This window comes from Notamacropus eugenii, chromosome 1 (assembly GCF_028372415.1).
Source record: "Notamacropus eugenii isolate mMacEug1 chromosome 1, mMacEug1.pri_v2, whole genome shotgun sequence".
Lineage (NCBI taxonomy): Eukaryota > Metazoa > Chordata > Mammalia > Diprotodontia > Macropodidae > Notamacropus > Notamacropus eugenii.
Window position 1 is genome coordinate 126,371,963 of NC_092872.1, and position 25,500 is coordinate 126,397,462.

A 25,500-nucleotide genomic window follows, 5' to 3' on the forward strand; every position below is an offset into this window, starting at 1 on the left:
CACTGCGCTAAGCACTTCACAAATATTGTCTCATTTTTTGCTCACAACAACCCTCGGAGGTGGGTGCTGTTACTATCCCCCTTTACGGTTGAGGAAACTGATTTTTAAAAATAACTCCCTCAAGTTTACAGACACCCCTTTTAGCAACACCACAGCCTGTTGCTAGGGGATCTCTAGGGACTTCATAGAAATCATACAGATAATTTAGTCAACGTGTTTTTATTCTTTTTATTTGGGAGTATTTGAGGATTTTGGCCTCAAACTCCAGGATCTGTCTGTGACATTATCAAAGACTACAGAACCAAGAATTTTGCTTCTAGATACTATTTGAGACCAGGAATTTCATAATTGATCTTGTTCTGAAGTTCCATCGTTTAACATCTGCCCTGTGGGTGAGCTGATACTTAACATGAAGATATTATTTGTAAAAGTTCAAGTTACAGAACATAGAGTTAATCTTGTTCTTAGTATGTTCAGCCTAGTTAAGGGATCACTTTATTGGTTGGTGCTTGTATGATTCCATAACTAAGCTCCTGGTTTGGGTTTGGCGTTGTCATGTTTCATTGCTGTTGCCTCTGTCCCAGACTTGTCCTGGTGCATGTTTGTTGATGGCTTTCTTCAAATTCTACTCCAGGAATGACTAAAGTCAAAGTTGGGAAAGAAGATTCTTCTTCTGCAGAATTTCTAGAGAAAAGAAGGGCTGCTCTAGAAAGGTGAGTGTGCCATGAAGAGTAGAGATCTTTCTGGTTAGGTGAGAACTGCTGCTTCTCCATTTCGGTCAGAGCTGAGGCCTCTTTTTAGCAATGACATTCAGGCTGGATGAAGGGAACGAAGTGACTTGAGACAGATAAATCAAGGGAAGCAGGTGAGAGTTTTGCTCTCTCTAGTGTAGTTTCTTTCTAAACATTTCTCCTGCCTATCCAGAGGACAAGTACTGTTTTACCCTTACTGTCCGGAGTTCAGAAAGGTTAGTCACATCTTGCTTCTTGAATGATGTTTCACCTGGTTGGTTGTTAATAATGTAATCCAAAATATGTTCACTAGCCCAGACATATCTAAGTACCTAATCAGAATGGAGGAATATTTTAAGTGAGGCCAAAGGTGTCAAGGAACAAAGTTGTATGAGGTACATAACTGGTTTAAGACTTGAGTCCAAGAAAATCAGTGGAATGCATTGCTTTTTCCTAGGTATCTTCAGAGGATTGTGAACCATCCTACCATGTTACAGGATCCTGATGTCAGAGAGTTCTTAGAGAAGGAAGAGGTAAGTATTGGGTAGATGAAACTCTTCTTCATAGGGAAGTCTGCCTCTAGAGTTTACTTGTGAGTTTGAGTATATTCATTATCTTACTCAACAGATTTATTGAGCATTTGCTACATATATAATGAGCGAGGTCATTAAAGACTAGTCTTATAATATTTTTCCACTGAATGAAAGCAGAATGATGATAATGGAGTACTTGTGTTTGTGTCTTTCCTTCCCTGTTGAGTACACAGCGTACCTTTTAAAGGGCTCTCTAAGGCATGTTAAGTCCTGTTTTGGTTTGTTTTTTATGATGCTAATCCTAGAGAACTTTTGACTTCAAACAAAACCACATTGAGGAGTTCAAGTCTAGGTAGGTTGGGAGATTTCAACATAAGGTCTCTTGACCACTTAATACTCATAATTGACTTTCCTTCTGCACATAATAGGAGCTAAAGAATTTGTTCTGTTTATTTCATATGGTCCTGAATTATTAATCCTGACTCTGTATTGCCAGTGGGTTCCACTATCTCCCTCTTAAAAACCAAAAAAAATCCATCTGGAGTGATTTTTGTGTGTCTTTAACGATTTGTGTACAGTAGAATCTTCTTGCAGTGGTCTCTAGAACTAAAAATCTGTTTGGGGGGATGAGAGGTAGGGGACAGTTGTCACCAGCCTCTTACCCAGGGTTTGTTACATTGTTTTCTCTTAAGTACTTTTATTTTGAGAACACCTCACCTTTTTTATGAAATGAAACTTTTATGATTCTGAGATCCACGTTAATTTGTCTTTTTTAGAATTCCCAAGCTGAAGTATCCAGCAGACTTGGTTAGTTTATCCTTACCTCACAGGTTCATTCTAGAATTAAGTGTGTTACAGGTAATTAACCCTTATAAAAGGAAGTCTTTGCTGATATGAAATAAAGTTAGCAACTTCTGAGAGAGAACAAGGGTTTTTTGGCAGGTGTCTTCATTCGAGAGATGGAGTGCCTGCCGTTTGTTTGATACTTAATTGTACTGAATTTGGAAGGACCAGTGGTTGGTGTCTTTCAGGTATGACTTATCGCTTCTGTCTGCTTTGTCTTACAGTTACCCCGGGCAGTGGGTACGCAGACGTTGAGTGGAGCTGGTCTTCTCAAGATGTTCAACAAAGCTACTGATGCAGTGAGCAAAATGACCATCAAGATGAACGAGTCTGACATTGTGAGTAGCCTTGGGCCCCTTTGGGTTTCTTGTTGGGGATTTGTGATCTTAATTATAGTCATTTACATAATGCCTTACGTTCCATACAGAATGTTACATACATCATTCCATTAGATCCTCACAGCAGCTCTGTCAGGAGCTATAGGCTTTATCCCCATTTTACAGATGAGGAAACTAAGGCACACGGAGGCAAAGTGATTTGCCAGTGGTTACACAACCGTAAGTGTCAGAGTCAGGATAGAGCCAGATAGCAGGTCTGCCCTGCGTCAGGATCAGCATTCTTTCCACTCCACCTATTGCCTCTCATAGGCTCTCAGATCTTGGTTCTTGAGTAGCCCTTCCAAGGCTACAAACTTTGAGAGTGTTTGGTTAGTTATCTTGTAATTTTTAGGAAAGCTGAAAAACCAAATTTTTCCTTTCTCCAAAGCAAAACAACCCATTATAGTTTCTGGCTTGTCTCTCTTTTAGTGGTTTGAGGAGAAACTGCAGGAGGTGGAATGTGAGGAGCAGCGTTTACGAAAACTGCATACTGTTGTAGAAACTCTGGTCAACCATAGGAAAGGTAATGATTTCTGGAATGTACTTGGGATTGGAGGAGACTGATGCACGGCCCCTGTGAGCCGGAGACAAGGGCATGCTGTTCTTAAGGTCCTCCGATAAGAGCTGAAGTGCTCATCTCATCTGTTTGAGTGAACTCGGCTTCTGTTTCCTGGCAGAAGGATGACTTTTCAGTCACAGTCGTGTTGCCTTTTTTCTAACTGAGAAGGCTTTAGCATTTTGCTAGGATGTAATATTTTCTTTGTAAATTACTGGTTTCCATCTTAAATGATAGTACTTCTTGTTTTGCCATTTTAATGATGTTACAGTGTAGATGGAGGGGGGAGAAGCCATGGATATCCTAGTTTTACTTTAGCTACTGACAGTGTTGTCTCTTTGTGGGTGAGGCCTGCTAAGAGCCAGCTAAAGTGGCCTCATGGTCTTTCTTCCTTTCCTCTGTGTGCTCTGAAAATATTGGTGAACAGTGTGTGACAGGAAGAGGTGGGGAACATAATGCCTGAACTTGATAATAATGGTCTCTTACTGTTATATTATATTTCATAGTTTAGAAAGTGCTTTCTAGCATCTTCTCCTTTTTATCACAATAACTGGTGAAGCAGATAAGGCAGATAACCATCATTCCTTTTCAAAGATGAGAAAACTGAGGATCAGAGAGTAGAAGTGACAGACTTGCCCAAGAGCCCACAGCTAGGAAGTAACAGCCACAGCTCAGCCCCAGGCCTGCATTCCGTCTGCTTCTGTCGGTTTTCTCATTTAACTTGTTTAAACTCTATGTGTCTCTCACAAAGTAAGTCTTCCGTATATTTCAGCACATATGTTAGCTTTGGTTACCAGTTGGGTTGGATAGCAATTAAGTACTTTCTGTGTGTTCGGTGGGGGGGGCGGGGGTTTCCCCTTAAAGTCCGGGAACTGTATCACGTATCAGGCCTTTGGCCTGACGAGATCTTTGTTGCTAGAAAGTTGGCCACTTTGGCCATAATAATACATGAGCATCTTTGAAGTCTAGTGAGGTTGGTCACTTATTGCCTATGGGACCCTGGGCAAATCATTCCCTCTCCCTGAACCTCAGTTTACTCATTGGTAAAATGAGAGAGTTGGGTTTAGGTGGTCTCTGTAGTCCCTTCCATCTCCCTATTATTAGGGATAATTTCCCTAATTATCCAGGGAAATGCTGAAATCTTGGGTCTTCTAGAACACTGATGCGTGAAAGTGAGGTAAGAGGCTTCTTACTCTTTTTAAAACATTTCTCTTTTGTTCCTTTTCTCAGAGTTAGCACTAAACACAGCACAGTTTGCAAAGAGTCTGGCCATGCTCGGGAGTTCTGAGGACAACACGGCCCTCTCCCGGGCTCTGTCCCAGCTGGCAGAGGTGGAGGAGAAGATTGAGCAGCTGCACCAGGAGCAAGCCAGCAACGACTTCTTCCTCCTCGCTGAGCTCCTCAGTGACTACATCCGCCTCCTGGCCATAGTCAGGGTACGAGTCCTGTCTTTCTGCCTGTGCTTTACCAAGGAAAGTTGCTTTTCTTTCCTCTAGCATGCAGCGATTACAGTTCAGGAACACCTGAATTCACACCCTGCCTCACTCATCTTCAGTTTTCTCATCTGTAGAATGGGGATAATAAGAGCACATATGTCATGAGAGAATCAGATAAGATCATGCATATAAAACTCTTGGCAAACCATTAAGGGTTATATAAACATGAGCTATTATCACCCTAAACTTCCCTGGATTTTAAGATATATTTAACACAACACTTCTGAACAGCGTCCTAAGGCTGTAGATGGTAAGTTCATAGTTACTTACCTGTAAGAAGTGGATGATGCAGTCCTCTGCTTCTCCTTCTGCCAGCTGGCTGGGGAACCCTCCAATCCTCTGTGCCGTGAGGATTTCTTCTTTGGGGGGTGGGGTATGTCAGTTAAGCAGTTTTTTTCCTCTGTGTGCTACCTTCTTTCTTCATCCCTTCCTCACAGATGCATCTGTTAGAAAAGCAAACATAATCACAGTCAAACAGAACAAACTCGTGTTGTCCACTGGCAGAAGAGCGTGTCTCATTTTCATGCTGTCTCAGAAGGGGGGTCCCGTGGGGCTGTGATTGGTTATTGGTTATAGAAGCGAGAACCACAGTAATAAAATACTAATGGTAGTGCTTTATGTAACACACATACCGTCTCATTTTATCCTCACGGCAGCCCTGTCTGGGTGGATAAAGAAAATGAGGCAGCTTGAGGTTAAGTGACTTGCCCAGATTCAGGCAGCTATGAAGTCTTTAAAGCAGGATTTGAACTCTGAATTTTGTCTTTCTGATGTTTTTCTTACTGTATAAATCATTCTCCTGGGTTGGCTCCCTTCACTCAGCATCAGTTCCTACATGTCTTCCTCTCTCTTTGGTCATTTCTTATGGCATGATAGGATTCCATCGGCTAGAGTTTATTAAGCACCTGCTGTGTACCAAGCACTGTGCTTGCTTTGTACTTTGCTTCCTGTGCCATTGGATTCACATGCCATACTTTGCTCAAGCCTTCCCCATGGGATGGGAACCCCCTGAGTTTTCAGTTCTTTGCAACAGAAAGAGTTGTTGTAAATGTTTTTGCACACATGGATCCTTTCCTTTTATCTTTCGTCTCTTTGGGACATAGATGTAACAGCGGTATTGCCAGGTCAAAGGGTATTCACAGTTTAGAGACTTTTGGGGGCATTGTTTCAGATTGTGTTCCAGAACGGCCAGAGCAGTTCCTAGCTCCACCAGCGGTGCCTTAATGTTGTTTTTTCCTGAAGCTTCCAACATTTGTCATCTTCCTTTTTTTGTCAACTTCGTCATTCTAAGGGGTATGAGGTAGAAACTCCCTCAGAATTACTTTAATTTTCATTTCTCTGATTCTTTGTGACTTGGGACTTTTTTTCATGTGGCTCTTGATAATTTGGGTTTCTTGGCTTGAGAAGATCCTGTTCATGTCCTTTGACCATTTATCAGTTAGGGGTTGGCTCTTGTTATAAATTTGGATCAGTTCCTTGTATATATATTAAAAATGAGACCTTTATCAGAGAAACTTGCTTCATAGATATTTTTCTGTCATGAGATGGAAAAAAATCTTCCTCTTGGCTTCTTCTCACCCACTTATCACTTCAGTTTGAGCCCCACACAGAAACACTTAGCATCATAGGGAAGAATGTAAACGGAGCCAAGAGCCTCATAGGGGACACTGCTATGGCCCTCCCACCACGTGCTGTACTGCAGTAGCACAGGCTGGCCTGGCTTGGCCTGGCACTGCTGACCTCCAGGCACATGCCACTCTCCTGGTTCATATCAGGTACACATTACTAAGCAGGCAACAAAGAAATGACTGAGAGTGTGTCTCCAAACTGAAAAGCAAGTCCTTACTCAGAGTTAAGTGTCCATTCCTACCCATCTTGTAAAAGCAGCTTTTGGGTGGCTTGGTGCCTAGGCCCAGTGTCTCTGACTTGGAGCAGGGCTCTGTCCCTACCCCCTGGCCATGGAGCACATGTGTACATGTGAGCATTCCCACACACAGCCACTAAGGACACCACGGCCGGGGATGATCACGGTTAGGAGTTTACATTTTATTCAGAACAGTGAAGCTGTTTATTGGAGTTATACTCATTCTCTCCCGTGAATTTTTTTTTTTTCACTAACTCTGGAGGCTTAAAAAATAACTTCCAGTGGAATTCCTAGAACTAGCTGTGTGCTGATACTGGAGATATCTGGAAATGGGACTATTTCTGGACAAAGCTCTGCAAAGGACTCTCCGTATACTCCAGGGTTCTCTGTTTATTGGTGATTCAGCTGACGAGGCTCACCCGGAGTCCGCAGAGTAGAGTTCAGCACACCATGTCTTCTGGCGTTGTGGCACTAGCTGTCCCATGAACACGTTGCCACTCTTCCAAGAGAACGGTGGTGGCTCCAGCGTCATGACCATTTGATGTTGGTTAGTGTCGGGAAAATGAGGGCGGCTTCTTCCTGTGTTGTAAGCCGAGAATAACAGCTTCTAGAACACATTGGGTTAGGCCCAGTAACCTCTGGTAAAATGGTTTATTTTTTGGCCTGTCCAGATTTATTATGCATCGCTCCCCTCAGCATGTTCTGTGGTCCATCCAAAGTGGCTTTCTTGCTGTTTCTCACGTGTGGTCATGTTTTTGTGTATCTGTGCCTCAAGTGCGGTCTTAGTCTCACCTGTACCTTGGGAAGCTCAGGTCAGTGTCTACCTGTTTATTCTCCTCTCCCAAGTTTCCAGTATCCCTGCTGGTACCTTGTTATTATCTATCTTGTGTGGATGCTTTGTAGTTGTGTGAGCATGTCCTCCTTGATAGGATAAAATGTATTCCTTTACTGCAAGGACTATTTCTTTTTCTGTCTTCATATCTCTGTCACCAAGGATACTGCTTAGCCTATACCTGTTTTAATAAATACTTATTACCTGATTATAATGTGAGATATAAGGTCAGCCCATAAGAGTCACCCATTCCTGTCTTACTTAGCTGTAAGTAAGTATCAACTAAGCTGTAGGTGGATTAAAGAAATATTATTTGGGAAGTGGAACTATAGCAGGCCCTGTTCCCCTCTCACCCCCACCTCAAGAGCCAGGTGCAGGCAAAGGAAGGCCCATACTCAGGAGGCCAGGGAGGTGTCCCCCAAACTTCTTCTGAATTGGGGAATTAAGGCTAGATCTGAAAAGGTACAAAAAAGGCCAGCCTCTGCTTCTTGAGATCTCTTGTAGCTACTTGAAGTCTGTAAAGAAAAGGGAATCATTTGTAATGATGATTCATGTTCTTTAGAGCCCTAGGACTGTTGAACCTTGGTTATGAGATTTGATATCAAGAAAAAGCACTGGGCAGATACATTGTAGGACCTAACAAGTGTTGAACTCACTGCCAGAAACTCCCCAATGCAGCCCAAACCAGATTAAAATGTAATTGGGAAATGTGAAATCAAATAAACAAAAATAACAACATAGATAATGTTAATTTGTGGTTTTCTTAGTCGAGATGTGGCCTTAGGAATCATTTCTGTGTGAGTCTGGCATCCCTGCTGTAGAACTAGAGAGCTTCTCAGTCAGCTTTGCAGCCTCCTCTTGAACTATGAGCTTCCATGGTTCCCAAGGTTACAGCCTTAACCCTTCTCCTTTCTCTCAACTTTCTCCTCTTCGTGATATCATCCTTGCCTGGGCTTCAGGTCATGTCACATCCTTTGAGTTGGAAGGAAAACCTCAGCAGGCATCTGTTCTGTCCCTGAGGCTTCCATTACCAAGCATTTCTTAAGTCCCTGCCGTGTGCCAGGAAAGGCATGTCTTTGGAACAGCTGTGATCACTAGGAAGGCGTCCTGATATCAAACTTAGGCAGGACTGTTTGCAACCTCCACCCAGTGCTTCAGGTTCCACCAAACAGAAAAAGTCCAATCTGTCTTCACACTAGAGCCCTCCAGCTATTTGAAGACAAGTCTTAGCCCCTTCCTTCCCTAGGCTTTTCTTTTCTTTCTCTCTTTCTTTTTTTTTTGAATAAATTAATTTATTTATTTTTAGTTTTCAACAGTCACTCCCATAAATTTTAAATTTTCTCCACCTCCCTCCCCTCCCCGCTCCCCAAGACAGCATGCAACATATTTTCACATTAGTCATATTGTGTAGAAGAATCTTAGGCTTTTCTTATTCAGGCTAAACAGTCCCAGTGCCTTCCACTGATCTTCATGACGTGGATTTAAGATCCTTCACAGTTTTGATTGCTTCTCTGGATACTCTCTAGCTTAGCAGTGCACTTCTTAAATGGTAGAATCCACAGCTAAATATGATATTCTAGATTGGTCTGAGAAGGAAGGGATACAGAGAGACAATCACCTTATGCTTGGAAGCTACACCTCTTTTAATGTGACCCAAGATTTGACATTCATTTTTTTTTTTTTGGCTGCCATGTCATATAGCTGTTTCATGTTGTACTTGGGGTCCACTAAGACCTCTAGAGCTTTTTCAAACAAAACTGCCTAATTATGGGTCCCTCCATCTTGTACATGTGAAGTCAATTTTTTTAACGTAGGTGTAAGACTTTACACTCACCACTGCTCAATTTTTTCAGCTTACATCTAACTTACTTCTAACTTGTCAAGATCTTTTTAGCTCTCAAGTCAGTCATTCAGTATATTAGCTATCCTTCCCAGTTGGGTCATCTGCACATCTGGATGAATATGCCTTCTGTGCCTTTATCTGCATCATTGATGGAAAACATTAAATAGCTCGGTTAACATTGTATCATAAAGGCTGCTTTTTGAATCTGGCCATTCGGTCAGTTCCAAATGCATCGAATTGTATGAATGTGTAGTCCTTATCTCTCCATCAGACACAGTGTGAGCTTTTTGTCAGATACTCTGTGTCTTTGTCATTCCTCTCATCTTCCAGTGAGTTGTAAAAAGACATGACCTGCTCTTGACTAAACCATACTGGATCTTTGTGATCACTGCTTTACTTTTTAGATGTTCATTAACTCTCTCTTTCACGATCCACTCTAGAATTTTCCTGGGAACTAAAATGAAGCTTACTGATAGACGTACAGCTTACAGAATTTGTTCTCTTTTGTTAAAAAAAAAAAATACTAGAGCATTTGTCCTTCTCTGATGCTGTGGTACTTCTCCTGTTTCCCACAGGCTTACTGTAGTAATTAATAACTTAGCAATCATCTTCCATTTCTTTCTATACCAAAGGATGTAATTCATCTGGGCCTGATGAGTTCATCAGCATGTTAAAGACTAGTTATACACAAGATATAAAGAGAATAGATGGAAGGTCGTCTCAGAGGAGAAAGCAGTAGCATCTTGAGAGTCCTGGAAAGGCCTCCTGAAGAAGGTCTGATTTGAGACTTGAAGGAAAGTCAGGAAACTTAAGCGGAGATAAGGTGTCCGAGCATTAACAGGGGAAAAAAAGTGGCTGAAGAGGGCCAATTGCCCAGACGATTGATACACTGTTAGATGGACAACTTATAGAGCTTATCCGTCAATAGGGTGTCTATGTCTTGGACAGAAACTGCAAACAATTAATTAGACTTAGAATTTTATACAAAAGAAGAGGATGGGCTGGGTTGCTTTTTGGAAATTAGTAAGTTCTTTTAGTGACTCTAAACTTTTCCAGAAACAAGGGTCTTTTTCTTTTTAACTAGTATTCTTCCAGTGATATTACATAGTTGTGAGTCTAGAAAGCTATAGTTTCAAAATTGAAATTAAGGATTACCCAAAGGATGAGGCCCGTGGTGGATATGAATGGGCTGGAACTGTCATGTCCTCCATGGGGAACAGCACATGAAAGAAAGGAATGTGAAATCAGTTTGGAAAGGTCTGTTCATCCTTCGTTGCCGAAGAACATCATGCCATCGGAGAAGTAATGACATGACTCACACTTGACTCTGTTTTGAGTGAGGGAGGGCTGCGCAGGTCACCAACCTCACTTCTCCAGAGCCATCTGAATCCAGTGACCAGATATTCATCAGGATAACTGGAGATGACCCAGGATGAGGCAGTTGGGGTTAAGTGACTTGCCCAAGGTCACACAGCAAGTGCATATCTGAGATTTGAACTCAGGTCCTCCTGACTCCTGCATTGGTGCTCTATCCACTGCACCACCTAGCTGCCCAGTTTGGAAAGGTAAATTAAAGCTGGACTATGAAGGCAGGAGGTCAGCACTGTATCCCAGAGGTAAGAGAGAGCTGCTGGGACTCCTTGAGCAAGGGAGACATGGTCCCACTTGTACATGTTGAATCTTACCTTGGCAGCTGTAGCTGAAGAATAAATGAGAGAAAGGAGAGATTAGAGGGAAGGAGACCAGGCAGCAGGCCCAGAGGGTGGGGGAGCCTTAAAATTATATTGAAATATTTTTACTTTACAAACATCATCCCCACCCTTTTAACAAAGTAAGACGGTAACCTTTGTCGGAAGGTGCACACAGCATTTCACGTTTGTAGCGCCGCCTCCCTCAATTCTCAATGAAAAAAAGGTAATAGAAGTCTGTTTTTCTTCCCTCACACTCCTCACCCCATTAGAAAACAAAAAAAGAATATTCCTTGTAACAAACATGCATAGTCTAGCAAAACCAAATTCCCTCAGGAGCTCTGTGCGTGTGCTTGTCCATCCGCCCCTTTCTGTACCCCAATTGCTTTACCTCCCTGTCATGGGGAGCAGGAGTCAGGACCCTTCCTTGGGAACCACGAAGGGTCACTGTATCAGTCAGTTCTTTCAGTTTTCAAAATCAGTTGTGTTCACAGAATCGTTGTTCTCGTGGCTCCCCTTGATTCTCATTGATCTGTGAAAATCTTGAAAACTTGGTGCTTATGATCTTGGCGTTGTGAGCTGTCCTGATTCTGCTCATCTGCGATCGGCTCGTTCATTCCATGGCTTTTTTTATAAAGTCCTTTTTTTCTTCTTACATTTTTATGTAAAGTTTTGAGTTCCAAATCCTCTTCCTCCTCCCTGAAAGGTTAAGCGATCAGATAGAGGTTATACATGTGTAATTGTGTAAAACATTTCCATGTTAGTCATTTTGTACGAGAATACTAGAGCAAAAAAATGAGAAAGGAGAAAAATAGCATGCTTCAGTCTGTATTTAAACAGTATCAGTTCTTTCTGGGGGCAGATAGTAGGCTTCGTCATGAGTCTTTTAGGATTGTCTTGGATTATCGTATTGCTAAGAATAGCTACGTTGAACAATATTGCTATCATGGCATACAATGTTCTCCTGGTTCCGTTCACTTCCCTGTGTGTCAGTTAATGTAAGTCCTTCCAGGCTTTTTTGGAATCATCCTGTTTGTCATTTCTTATAGCACAACAGTATTCCATTACAATCTCATATCACAGCTTCTTTAGCCATTCTCCAGTTGATGGGCATCCCTTTGATTTCCAACTAATTTTTAGCGACCACAAGAAGAGTTGTTGTAAATATTTCTGTACAAATAGATGCCTTTACCTCTCTTTGGATGACTTTGGGATGTAGACCTCACAGTGGTACTGCTGGATCAGAGGGGTGTGCAGTTTTACAGCCCTTTGGGCATAGTAACAAACGGTTCTCCCAGATGACTGGATCAGTTCACAATCCACCAACCGTGCATGAGTGGCCTAGTTTTCCCACATTCCTTCCAATGTCCAGCATTTTCCTTTTTTGTTGTATCTGACAAGTGGTACCTCAGAGTTGTTTTAATTAGCATTTCTCTGCTCAATAGTGATTTAGATCATTTTTTCATATAACTATAGAATTCTACATGCTAGGGATGTCCTAGCCCCAAGATTATGGATAAATGTTTGGCCTTCACTGTTCTTGGTAGGGTGCCTTTGACCATCGAATGAAGACTTGGCAACGTTGGCAGGATGCCCAGACCATGTTGCAGAAGAAACGAGAAACTGAGGCCAGGCTACTGTGGGCCAATAAACCTGACAAGCTGCAGCAAGCCAAAGACGAGATTACAGAAGTAAGTCCATCCATTTGGAAGGGTCCTCCATTCCTGCCCTGCAGCAACGTAGGCTCTTGTACCAAAGAGGTTTCATTTCACTGCTTTAACACTAGTGCATCTGAGGGCTATGTACTAGCTCTCTGAATTAGTAGTCCATATCCAATGCTCTCTGACCCCCTAATATAAAATGGTCTTGCCCAACTCTGCTGACTTTGCTTCTTTGAATCTGACCTCCTCTTAGTCTGTTCTGATGAATTTAGATGTGACCTCAGACACTTATTAGCTGTGTGATCCCGATCAAGTCATTTAACCCTATTTGCCTCAGTTTCCTCATCTGTGAAATGCACTGGAGAAGGAAACAGCAAACCACTCCAATATCTTTGCCAAGAAAACCTCAAATGGTCTCAAGAAGAGTCAGACACAAATGAAAGGCCTGAACAACAATCTAGTCTGTAGCAAATCTCTTCATTGTTTTTCCAGAACACGCTCAAAGTAGATAAGGTGTGGCTGTCCCAAATGGCAGCCTTGACAATTCAAGATAATCTTGTTAATTATTTTCTGTATAAACTGTGCACTGGATCTTTCAGCCAGTATCTGGCCCCATAATGATATACCACCCTGACCAAAGGGGTTAATAAGTCCCTTTCCTATGCCCAACCAAGGTTATTTCTGCACCTTGGTATATTTTCCTCTTCATGGTTTGGCCTGTATTCTCTGAGACTCCCCTGAAACATCACGACCCTAGTTTTCTCAGTGAATCTGAATAGCCTGTGACTATTCCTATGGTAACGTCTTGCTCTGTGATCAGCCATGGGCACAGGGGTCCCACCCAGCAGCCCCCTTCACATGAGCCCCGCTACTGATGTGTAGGGAGAGAAGAGGAGGCAAAAGTGCTGGACAGTACAGAGTGCGGCTCACTGCTTCCTGGGAATGCATCAGCAAACACTGACGTTTTTTTCTCTTTTTCTGCCCAGTGGGAGTCTCGTGTGACTCAGTATGAAAGGGACTTTGAACGCATTTCGACAGTGGTCCGCAAAGAAGTGATAAGGTTTGAGGTATGGTGTAACTCCCTTTCTTCTCTCTTGCTACAGCTCTCTAGCTTTGGTTCGCTGCCCTTTCATTTGTGCCATGAGCTGTTTTTCTCTCAAACATTCCTCTTTCATCTCAGGAACCTCGTGCACAGAGCTCTGGCTTATGACTTTGAGGGCTGTGAGTGGGGTCCCTTTGCTCCCATGAGTATCACTCTCCCTCTGTCTTGGGCTGCTCCCCTCCCTCTCCTGTCCTTACAGGACAGACCTCCTGTGCCACACAGTATGACTGAGCCACATTCTGGTTCTGCTTTCTGAGTCTGGGCTGTCTCTGCCAGCAGTTAATCCTCCCTCTCCCTTGTGGAGAGGAGGAACTCTGGGTCCTCAGCGTAGTATCTTGTTTCATACAGAAAGAGAAATCCAAGGACTTCAGAAACCACGTGATCAAGTACCTTGAAACACTTCTGTATTCACAGCAGCAGGTGAGTGAATGTTTCGGGTTTGTGCTTTGTGTTACTTTGCTGCCTTTCTTTCAGAGGTTAGCTTGACTCTTCAGAGACCCTTCTGGATGGGCTGATTTTGTCTTGGGAAGCTAAAATAGCCCTGATATGTTGTTAGTCTGAGACCTTTGGGAGGCAGGAGGTGGTAGTTTTTTCGTTTGCCACCCTTACCCCTTGTAAGTTGTAGGTGCTCAGTCTATGATGTTTCCTCATGAGAACAGATTTCTAGTCACAATAAGTGACTCCTTAACTCCTAACAACTCTGATCCGTCTCACCCAGTGTCACATGAAAGCTCTCAGATGGCCCATGCCTTAGGCCCTGAGAAGAGTCCTGACCTCAGACTGTCATTGGCATAGACTCCCTCTGACAAGCACAAGGACTGCCAAGGTGTGGTGTTTCATGGTCTAGTGGGCGGTGTAGTGATCAGGCCTGTTCTCTGTGCCCTTCCTCTTCCTGTGCTTCATTTCTTGGTGAACCGATCACTAAGAGACCAGAGATAGAGGGGAAGCTCTCTGGTTACAGTGGCCATATCTCCTGCTTGGGATGTGCTGGGGGGCTGCTTCACTCTCCTCTGCTCTGGCTTCTTTGCAGCTGGTGAAGTACTGGGAAGCCTTTCTCCCTGAGGCAAAGGCCATCTCCTAATGGACCAAGAAAGCCAGAGCTCACCTTGAATTTACGCTGCCTTTTTATACATTATACCTCTCCACCTTTAATGGATCCCAGTTGCACATCCTGCTGAGCCTAGAGACTTAACCCCTTTACCCCTTCCCAGGACCAAGCTGCTCCAGTAATTCTTCTAACTGTATTTTTCATTTAGCTTCCATATATATTTTCTTACTGAAGAGAATAGTTTCCTGCTTTAAGCGAAAGATCTACAGTTAGGTGGCGGGATTATGGGGTGGGGTGTTATTGATACAAATATATAAATAAAATGTATATTTTTCAGGATGTGGTTTAGAAACTGGGAATAACGTTTTCTGTTACTCCTGATGGTGCCATGAAAAGATTATGTAATAAAATATTTAAAAATCTGGTCCCATTGATTTCTCTTTGTGGTGAGCTTCTTGCTTTGGGCTGGGGAAACCATGAAGCACTATACCATGAAGTGTGGTGGGTATGAGGCCAGTTTGGGAAAAGAGAATTTTAATAATCCTTCATCATAGAAGAGGATAGAGTGGTTGGAGTGAGGAGGACTTCAGCACAGGTCCCAACTCAGACACATACCCCCCAACAACCATCTAAGACCAGGTTAGAGAGGAGTTGCCTGCATTAAATTTTTCTCACCAAGTTAGTTCTCTGTACTTACATAATCAGAGTCAGAAACAAAAATCTAGAACCTTCGTTAACATCATTTCTGTCAGCAGGAAGAGTTTGGTCTCAGTACTTGTTGCTCCCATCGTAACCCCTTCTTCGGGAGAATTCACGTGAGCTTTGTTCTCCTACTCCACGCCTCCATAAGACTGGCTGATGTGACGTTCTTACTTACCTGTCTTATATCTTGCTTTTAAAGAAGGGACCTTGGAAATCCTACCATTTTGCCAAAGTGCCTTATGCCTTTTCAATTTATCTGTCCCACACACCTATGCCTGCTGCTTCCCACCCATCTTGCTGTCCTTGGGCAGTGTCCTAGACTCTGCCCCTCCTCTCCAGCCCACCTATCAAAACTTGCTCCTGGCTAGCTGGCTTTGAGGGAGGCTCTGATAAACAAGCTTACACTGAAAGTGTTAGGGACTGATAAAAAAACATCCAGCTTAAATGCTTTATCCCCCTGGGCATACAAGATGGGAATGGGATGGAAAGAATACCAACCTGATCATCAAATCTAACTTCTAGACCCAGTTCTGTCATGAACTAGTTGTGTAATTGGGGGGCCTATTCCAGATTGGGGTCTTTCTTCCTTACAGTGAGAGTTGGACTAAATTGGACTAAGGTTCCTTTGGGCTCTGGGTTTAGCCCAAATATATAATGCCCTGATAGTGAGTATCCACAATACCAGGTGGGCCTCAGGTCTGCTGTAAAGTGTCCCTTCCTACGTTCTGAGGCTCAGCAACCCTTCCTCTCTCATCCCCCTTCTCCAATTCCCTCTCTTTCTCTCTCCCTCCTCTACCCCACCTGACTTCTGCTGCTCTCTTACCTCTTCCCCATTTAGAAAACAGAGGAAACGGAGCATCATAGTGTTTATTGTCATCCTTGTGCACCTCAAAGCAGGGATTCTGTTACACGTTTTTCTGTCCTTTCGATTGTTAGCCATGTGAGTGCTCTTATAAACATTGCTTGGTTTAATGATTCTTTCACCTAGCCACCAAGCCAGTTCCCACCCAGGTGAATGAACCAGATAAAAGAATGTTTTTGCCCTCCCCACCCTATGTATGAGACTTATTAACAGGCAGTGTGTGTTGTGTGTGTGTTAGAGTGTTTGCTCAGTGTTCTATTGCTTGTTCGCTGCGTTCCTTCTTATCTGAACTAAGGTTGTTGGCTCCTACAAGGAGTAGGCTTCATGTCTCACTTGCTCTAAATTACTGCAGGAAAATACCAATATTGATATTGGTATCGAAGGATGGCTGTTCCCCTGGAGGGAAGATCTGCTACCTCTTGCTGATCACAGTGAGAGATGAAGCCCATGAGAGCCAAGTTGGAAAAGAAGTCATTTGGACAGCTATTGCCTCAATGATGAATTTGAATTCTTTGCTCTAGGGGGATAGGGTATTGGCCCTTTTTTTCCCCCAAAGAGTAGCCATCTTCGGGGAGCAGGTAGTCACTCTCAGAATTGTCCAAGGAGGGCCTTTCTGCCCATAGGGATTTGGTAATTACATCCATATAGTATTCTTTGTCATATTTAATTGGTTAATGGAAAGCAGATAAGGGAACTGCCCACATCCTGTTCCAAGCTCAGTGCTTTGTCCTAGGCTTGGTTTCAAGGCTTCTGAAGGACTTTCCCTGTTCTGATCTAGCTGGCACTAGAATCTCAACTTTGCTGACCTCTGAATCATTTCTGGGGAATTGAGCCCCTGCCCCTAATGCCAGATCTTAAAACTACTTTCTGGGGTAGGATGGGGCCTAGGTAAGCTCATCTAGTGTCTTTCTTATACTGTATCCTGGGCAGTCATCTTCAAGAATCTATTTTCCCTAGAATTTCTCTAAAAGTGTGTCAGAGAAATAACTGAATTCACTTACTGTTTAGCCAGTGAGTCCTAGATGTGGTTTTATGACATCCCAAGGTTTCTCTAGTTAGCTCATGGGATGCTATAAAATTCTCAAAGCAAAATTCATTTTAATTCTTCCATAAATCATAGATCCATGAAATGGCATGCATTGGTGGAGTCTCCTCTTTGTAAACAGTCTTTAAAAGTTGACTAATGAAGGCGCTGACAAAAAGAAAAATCCTATATGTTAGAATTTTAAAGCAGCACTTTTTATAGTAGTAAAGAACTAGGAACAAAGTAGATGTCCATTGATGGCGGGACATTTCTGTGCCGTGAAAAGCAAGGAATATGATGAATGTTGAGAAGACTTACATGAACTGATTGATGCAAAGTGAGATGAGCAGAACCAAAAACTATACACAATGACTGAAGAGGTGTTAGTGAAAGAACAACTCAAGAGATGAAATGGTGCTTGGGGGAGTAAAATCACCAAAGTTGACTCCAAAGAGAGGGAGAAAACACCTTTCTTTCCAAGATGGGAGACTGGATATTAAACTCTTGGTGCATTAATTAGTTTTTCCTGAGCTATAGTTTTTCTTTGTTATAAGGAATAGCTCTTGAGGGGAACAGAATACAATAGAAAATACAAGTGACGTAAAAACAAAAACTCAATAAAATTTATTTTTTAAAAGCACGTGACATAGATGCTAGTTGCTGATGAATTCCCTGTATAATGTTATGTGTTTACCAGTAAACACCATGCCCAAAGCAGTTTCTAAATATATCAGAAAAATAAAATGTCACCTATTTAAAAAAAAAAAAAGCTGACCCAAAAACTTGTTCTCCTGGTGCCACCCCAATACAAAGGCCTCTCAAACTTGGCTAGGCTGGTCTTTGTGGTCCTTGAGCAGCTTTCACAAAATCTCTCACCAGGCCCAAGCTCAAAGCCTTGCCAGCTTAATAGGACTTGCCAAGACAGGCACTCAGTTGGCATGGTTTTTGGGAATTCCCCAGTTACTTCCATGGCAAAAGGAGACAAGGAAGACAAGGAGACTTTAGCAGAGGAATTTTAATTCACTTCCACATGAAAACAAAATTGACTATGCCTTGCTGCCAGGCTGGATGAAAAACATTTTTCTGCTCAAGGATCACCACTGGCCAACACAATAAATGCACATTTGTATCTTTGTGAGCCTACTAACATATATCAGTTCACAAAATATTAGATTGGCCGGGGGTGAGGGGGAGACCTTAAGGGGAACCTCAAAAATCATCTAATCCAAACCACTCATTTATTTGTTTTTGTGGTCCTTTCATTTTATAGATGAGTTAACTAGGGGCCAGCAAGTTTATGTAGTTTGTATGCCAGGTGATGTAATGTAGCAGAAAGGTCACAGTTCTTGGAGTTAGAAGACCAAAATTCAACTTTGTAAACACAAAGGCACATGGAGCAGTTTGAAAAACACTGGAATACTTGTTCACTCAATATGAATCGCCAATATAATACATTGGCAGCTAAAAAGTCAAGTTAATGTACTCTTAGATTACAGTAAGAGTCAGCGACCAGAATGAGGGAGGCCATGTTGCCCCGTCTTATCAGACCATATCTGGACGATCACTTTTAGGCACTACAATTTAGGAAGGGCTTTGACAAGTTGACACATCTCCAAGTGATTTAATAGCTGAACTGAGACTAGAATCCGTATTCCTGAGAGTTCTGAGTTCCTTTCACATCTAAAAAAATTTTGTGCTGAGGTGATTGATGTCATGATACAGTAGAAAGGTAAAGATCTCTGGCTCCAAGGTCAGAGTGTAGGCTTAAAACCCACCTCATGCTGGTTTCTTGTGTGACCTCACTAGGTCCTACCAGTTTCTTCATTTATAATGAGGAGTTGAGACTAGACAGCATATGAAGTCCCTAGCTGCCGAGATGATCTTCTGACCACCTCATAAAAATATGGTATGAAACAGAAACTCTGGCGGTCTCATGGTGCCAGATATCTGGCAGATCTCTGGGTCTCTCCCTTTATTGCCTTGGCATCTGAAAACAAGATGCATCCATCAGCTTGCCCTTGAGTGACTGTTGTGTCCAAGGACTGAGCACAGGAGAGGTGTTACTTTCTTTCCTTATGCCTGGGTAGGGCTGCCTGGAGCAGCATCTTTGGGAACTGGCTGAGTGAACACTGCTCCAACCAGCACTAAGCCCAGAATTGGGTTCCCAAACCCATTAGCTTTCCAGAAAATGTCATGAGCTTGCAAATGGATAGATTTGCAATTACTGGAACTGGTATTACATATCAATGCCTGATTCAGTTTCGTAAAACACCCCTTTCAATCAATCAATAAGCATTTATTCATCACCTAACTGCCAGGTCAGGCACTGTGCTAAGTGATGGAGATGCAAAGAAAGGCAAAAAACCGTCCCCACTTTTAAGGAAATCAGTGTAATGGGAGAGGCAACATCAAAACAACTGTACAAATGAGATATTCAGGACAAATTGGAGCTAGTGGAAGTAAGGTGCTAGGATTAAGGAAACAGGAAGACTTCTCAGAAAAGATGAGAGATTTTAGTTGGAAGGGAAGCCAGGAGGCCGAGATGTAGAGAATTCCAAACATGAGGGGTCACTGAAATCCATGGAGTCTGGAGATAGACTGTCTTGGGACAGTAAGGAGACCAGTGTCCCTGGATCAGAGTATTTGATAAAGGCTGGGGATGGAGTAAGGTGTGAAAAACACTGGAAAGGTAAGGGACCAAATTGGGAAGGACTTCAGATGTCAAATAGGATTTTATATTTGATCCTGGAGACAATAGGGAGCCATCCACTGGAGTTGGTTGAATAGGGGGTGATAGGGGCAGACCTATGCTAGTTTAGGGAAGTCAATTTGACACTGACGAGGTTGGAGTAGAGTGTGTAAACACGAGTCAGGGAGACCAAGCTGGTGCAATCAGGGTGTTGGCACATACACATACACATATACTATATATACATATATATGTATGAGAGATGGCATGTGTGGAGATATGGGTTGGATGGGGGTATGAAAGAGTGAGGAGTCAAGAATGACCCCTAGGTTGAAAGCCTGGGTGATTGGGAAGATGGCAGTACCCTTGACATTAAAGGGAAGTTAGGAGGAGGGGAGCGCTTGGAAGAAAAAGAGAATGAGTTCAGTTTTAAATGACTATAGTGTATCTAATATTAACTCACTTCCAGATCTGACTTCAGCCCACCTTTCCAGAAATTTTGCTTTATTTACTCTCCTTCATGTACTCTCTGGTCCAGCAAAACTGGTCTATTTGCTGTTCCTCACAACCAACATTCTATCTTAAAAAAATTCTAAGCAGAATTTCTTCGATGTCCGTGCATTTGCACAGACTCTCCCTATGCCTGTAATGGCTTATTTCCTCACTTCTATCTCTTAGGACCCCTATCTTACTTTTAAAGTACAGTTCAAGTACAGCATCCTTCATAATGCCTTCCATGAAGCTTCCTGCTGCTAGCATTCCCCTCCACCAAATTCTCTGGTATATTTTTCATATTTACCTTTTATGAATTTCAAATTTACATGTTTCATCTATATGTACATCTTATTTCCTCTGATAAAATATAGCCACCTCAAGGGTAAGGCCCATTTAATTTCTGTCTTTGTGTCCCTTCCATCTAACAGGTGCAAGGTGCGTGGTTGGTACCTAATGATAATAATAACTTGTTGAGTGATTAAATTGGTAGATGCATCAGGAATGAGGCGGACAAAACCCTGTTTACTAAATGGACTGAGAAGTGAGCTTGATAGAGGAGTCGGATAACTGGAGGTTTCAAACATTAGGAGGGTGGGGGTGGGGAGACAAGTAGGTTAATGATAGAACCAAAGGCAGAAATAGTGAAGGAAGAAGGAGAAGTAGTTTTAGGGGGAAAGATATATCAGTTCTGAACATGTCCCTGAGATAGCCAGGTAGAAATGTCCTTTAGAAAGAGGCAGTTTTGGTGCTCAAAAGAATCTTTTGGACCAGAGATACACATCTGAGAGTCATCTAAACAGAGTTGGTAACCGAAACCACAGGAATAAATGAGATGGCCAAGGGAGAGGATGTAGAGAGAAGGCTGACAAGGATAGAATTCTAGGGCAAGACAGGGTGCTAGGGGCTACACTTTCCAACAGGTAAAATCAACCCAGTAAGATGGGGCTCTCAAGACTGAAATTTTGAAAACAACAATTCAATGCAGAGAAAAAGGCACAGAGAGTTCACTAAACCAACTTGGATTATTTTTAAGGACAGAGACAATAGTAGCAAGGACAGGTAATAGAAGATAAATATAAAAGCATGGTGGGATACTATACAAATAGTATTAGGAGTGATATACTTCAGAATGAGCCAAGACTGGCAAGGAAAGCCAAGGATAACAAAGAGGGTTTTATTAGCTATATTAGGGGAAAAAAGATCAAAGAAGGAATGGAACAGGTGCTTAGGGTGGTTGAAATGATGACATTACAGAAAGACAATATTACTCAATTCGTATGTTCGTTGCCAAAGAAGATGACCTTTTAGAATAGGAAAGGACAGAACACGAGTAGCTAATGTAGTTCCCAAGATCAGTAGGGCTATGGGAAGAGGGTACCTAGCCACACCTGAGTAGTTGAAGTCACCTGACAGATAAGAGTGACATCCTTCAGTAATGAAAGAAGTCACTGAGCTACTGTCAATGATATTTAAAAGACTGTCGAGAATGGGAAAGGCTTCAAAGGACTGAGGAAGGGTAAATATTATCTAAGTTTTCTAATTTTTTAAAAAAGGTAAAAGAATGGAATATGCAAACGATATACAAAATGACCTGACTTCAATTCCTGGCAAAAAGGCTCATTAGAGAGATAGTTAATGCACATCTAGGAAGGAAAATAGTGATCCCAAGGTCAGTATGACTTCATCAAGAACAGGCTATACAAGACTCATCTCATTTCCTTTTTTGGCAGGGTTACTGGACCAATAGCTCAGGGGAATGCCCTAGCTACTTTCTGTTACTTTGATTTTAGCGAAATATTTCATATTAGTCCTGTAGAGAAGATGGAGAGATGAGGATTACACAGTAATACCACTAAATGGTTTTAGAACTGATTGAAGGATTGAATCTCCATTGGTTTGAGATCAATCCTGAAAGACGTTGCTAATGGAGGACTCCAGGGACCAGTGCTTGGCCCTTTGCTGCTCAACATTTTAATCAGTCACTTCCATAAAGGTCTAAATGGCATGCTTCTCAAATTTGCAGATGGCACCAAAGCAAGAGAGCTGATGGCATCATAGAGGAGTCAAAAAGGCCTTAGTAAGCTAGAAAATTGCTGAACCTCTTGATTAATTTTAAGAGGGAAAAAATGTCTGATTACCATGTCCTTCTCTAGATGTTCATTAACTATCTCTTTAATAATTTCCTAGGAGTTGAAGTTAATCTCACTTGTTTATAGCTGGCAAATTCCATTCTTTTCCCTTTTCTGCAGTTTGAGTCACTTGGGTCAAAATTTGACTTGACAAGTATGAGATGTGAGAAACATGCTTAGAGAGCATTTTGTCAGAAAAAGTTCAGGGCATTTCAGTGGACTTCAGCCTTAATAAGAATCAACAGTGTGATATGATGGACTAAAAAAAATGTGATCTTGGGCTCCATTAAGAGTTTCCATGAAAAAGGATGTGATAGTTTCATTGTGAGAACATTTCCGAAGCGCTGTGCTCAGTTTGGGGTTGTTGTGTTTGTCCTTCGTTCTCAAAGAGGACCATGACATCAAGATGATGACATGACACGATGTAACTTCTCCTGAGCCATCTGCATCCAATGGCCTGATATTCATCAGAACAAGTGGAGATGGCCCAGGATGCAATGTGAGACCCCAGCCCTTTCACATTCTAACTTTGAGTGAGATATACCTATTCAAAGAATAGGCTTCTTTAAGTAGTTATTCAAGGGATGGCCCCTTTAATGAAAACAAAAATCAAACTGGGAGGGGAAAACCCTCAGGGTTCCTGGGTAAAAGAGAAACAATTACTTTTTAGTAATTATATTCACTCTGTGCTAGGTTGGTGGGGACTTGTTGTCCAGTCTATGAGCTCCAGAGTGAATTGGGTTTAAGCCTTGATCTTTGAGCAAGAAATGTAGCCAGTAAGCCCAGAGGAAAAAAGTTAGCTTTTGGGAATGGAGTTACCTTCCCCTGGGTAGAACACCAGAGGAGAGGAGGAGGAGGAGGAGTTGCTACCCACTCACAGGTTGTGTTTGTCCTTCCTTCTCAAAGAGGACGATGACATCAAGATGATGACATGACTTGCAGTTGACTTTGATTTGAGTGAGGGAGAGCTGTGCCAGGTCACCAACCTCACTTTCTTCTCCTGAGCCATCTGGGTCCAGTGGCCTGATATTCATCAGTTTGTGGTACCATGTGTAGGAATGGGCAATGATGAGCCAGACAACATCCAGAGACATGCCATCCAGAATGGAGAAGACCTTTGAGGTCATGTCCCACCATATCAAAATTTGTAAAAGGGAATGGGTATTTTCATCCTGAAAAAGAGAAGATAAAGGGGGGAAATAATAACTGTGTTCAAGTATCTGAAGTATTCTCATGTGGAAGAGAGATTACACTTGTTCTTTGTCCCCAGATGGCAGAATTAGGAGCAACAAGTGGGAGACCCAGAGACAAATGGAAGGTTGAAGGCAGGAAAAATGTCTTTACAAGGTCCTTGCACAAGTGGAATGGGCGGCCTAAGGAGATCTTGTGTTCCTCATTGATGAAGGTCTTCAAGCAAAGAATGGGGGACCACCTTTGGGATTTGTTGTAGGAAGGATTTTATTTCACATATAATCAGACTAGACAGCTGCTCAGGTCCCATTCAGTTCTGAAGCCTTGTGGTTCCATGAGAAGCAACCATATTGAGAAGTTGGAAACTGACAAAGAACCAGCAAAGATGGAAGGCGCCATTAGGGAGGCAGGGAAGAATCTCAGAGTTGGAAACCTCAGAGGAATTCTAGTCCAACCTGTACTGGAAAAAAAAAAATCTCCTCTTTTGGCAGGGTAGGAATTCAGGAACTGTGAGGCACAATTTGTGGGGCAGTTAATTGGTCCACCCATTCTACAAAACAGAACTTTCGAACTCTGCTTAAAAGTACCTAAACTCAAAATGCTGAATAAGATGTACTTTTTTTTTTTTTTAGAGATAGCCAAAGTGGAAATTTGTTTTGCTTGACTATGCCTCTCTATTACAACAGCTCTTTCATTTTTCTTTTCCTAAAGGCTATGAGTAGGTGAGGGAGGAGGATAGGGATAGGGTAGGAAAAAAGAAAAGGGTCAGTGAGACAGTTTTTTAATGCAGAGAAGAAAATAGAAAAAAGGCCAGAAAGGAGCAGGGAAGCTTTGAAAACCTGAACTAATTATTTATTTAAGTTGAATTTATTATATACTTAAAAAGAAATATAAGCTATACATAATAGAGATATATAGTTAGATAGATAGATGTAAATATATAATTTCATGTACAACTCTTTTTCTGTTCTTTCATTTTTACGGAAATGTTCATTTTATCTGGTATCTCTTAAAAGTTCAGAATGAAAAAATAAAAAGTGCCTAAAATGTCCAAACACTTTGTCCTAGAGATCCCATTGCTATGCAAAGAACCTCAGGAGGTCAAAGATGAGAAAAAATGGTCCTATATACAAATAAAAATATTCATTGCAGCATTACTTTTTGTGGTAGCAAATAATTGAAAACAAACCCATGGATTGGGAAATGGCTAAATGAATTATGGTATATGAATACAATAGAATATGACTTCACTATAAGAAAGTCTAAATTCAAAGAATTCAGAGAAGCATGGGAAGATTTATATGAAGCAGTATAGAGAGAAGTTAGCAGAACCAGTAAAACTCTTATCTATCTACATACATATATACATACATAGTTATACATATATGTGTATCAGTATAATCAGAAAGAACATTAAAATGAAACTGATAACTGTGTAATTATAATGATGAAGCTTGGCCTTAGAGAAAAATTAAGACGATATATCGAGCCAAGATGGCGGAGTAGAAACATACACATATTCTAGCTCCTAACCCACAGCCCATAAAATACCTGTAAAGAACTCCCAACAAATTCTGGAGCAACAGAAGCCACAGAACTACGGAGTGGAGGAGACTTCTGTTCCAGAGAGCCCTGAAAAACTGACACGAAAAGTCCGTTGAGCACCAGACCCAGAGCACAGCCCAGCCCTTCCTTGGCTACGTGGCACTGAGAGGAGCAGATCCCAGCAGGCTTCAGGGACAGAATCTCCAGCGGCTGCACAGGTCCCTCCACCCGCAGGTGCCAAAGGTCAGTGAGAGGATCTTTTCAGCTTGCCAAGAGGAGAGCTCCCCAT

At 42.1% G+C, this 25,500-nt stretch overlaps 1 protein-coding gene across 4 annotated transcripts in view; it reads left to right on the forward strand.

Moving 5' to 3' along the window:
* The window catches only part of SNX1 (sorting nexin 1), a 63,476-nt gene extending 39,246 nt beyond the window's left edge, over window positions 1–24,230 (forward strand). Inside the window, exons 7-16 of one of the 4 annotated variants that reach the window (XM_072613593.1) lie at window positions 635–713; window positions 1,189–1,264; window positions 2,332–2,445; window positions 2,914–3,007; window positions 3,635–3,790; window positions 4,271–4,476; window positions 12,311–12,454; window positions 13,411–13,491; window positions 13,875–13,946; window positions 23,746–23,996. In XM_072613593.1, coding sequence (XP_072469694.1) covers window positions 635–713; window positions 1,189–1,264; window positions 2,332–2,445; window positions 2,914–3,007; window positions 3,635–3,790; window positions 4,271–4,476; window positions 12,311–12,454; window positions 13,411–13,491; window positions 13,875–13,946; window positions 23,746–23,925 — 1,202 coding nt within the window. In that variant the 3' untranslated portion in view covers window positions 23,926–23,996. Of the gene's footprint in view, window positions 1–634; window positions 714–1,188; window positions 1,265–2,331; window positions 2,446–2,913; window positions 3,008–3,634; window positions 3,791–4,270; window positions 4,477–12,310; window positions 12,455–13,410; window positions 13,492–13,874; window positions 13,947–14,556; window positions 15,009–23,745 lie in introns of those variants that run through there. The other 3 variants (XM_072613567.1, XM_072613585.1, XM_072613575.1) reach the window with 3 other exon arrangements.
* The last annotated feature ends 1,270 nt before the right edge of the window (window positions 24,231–25,500 follow it).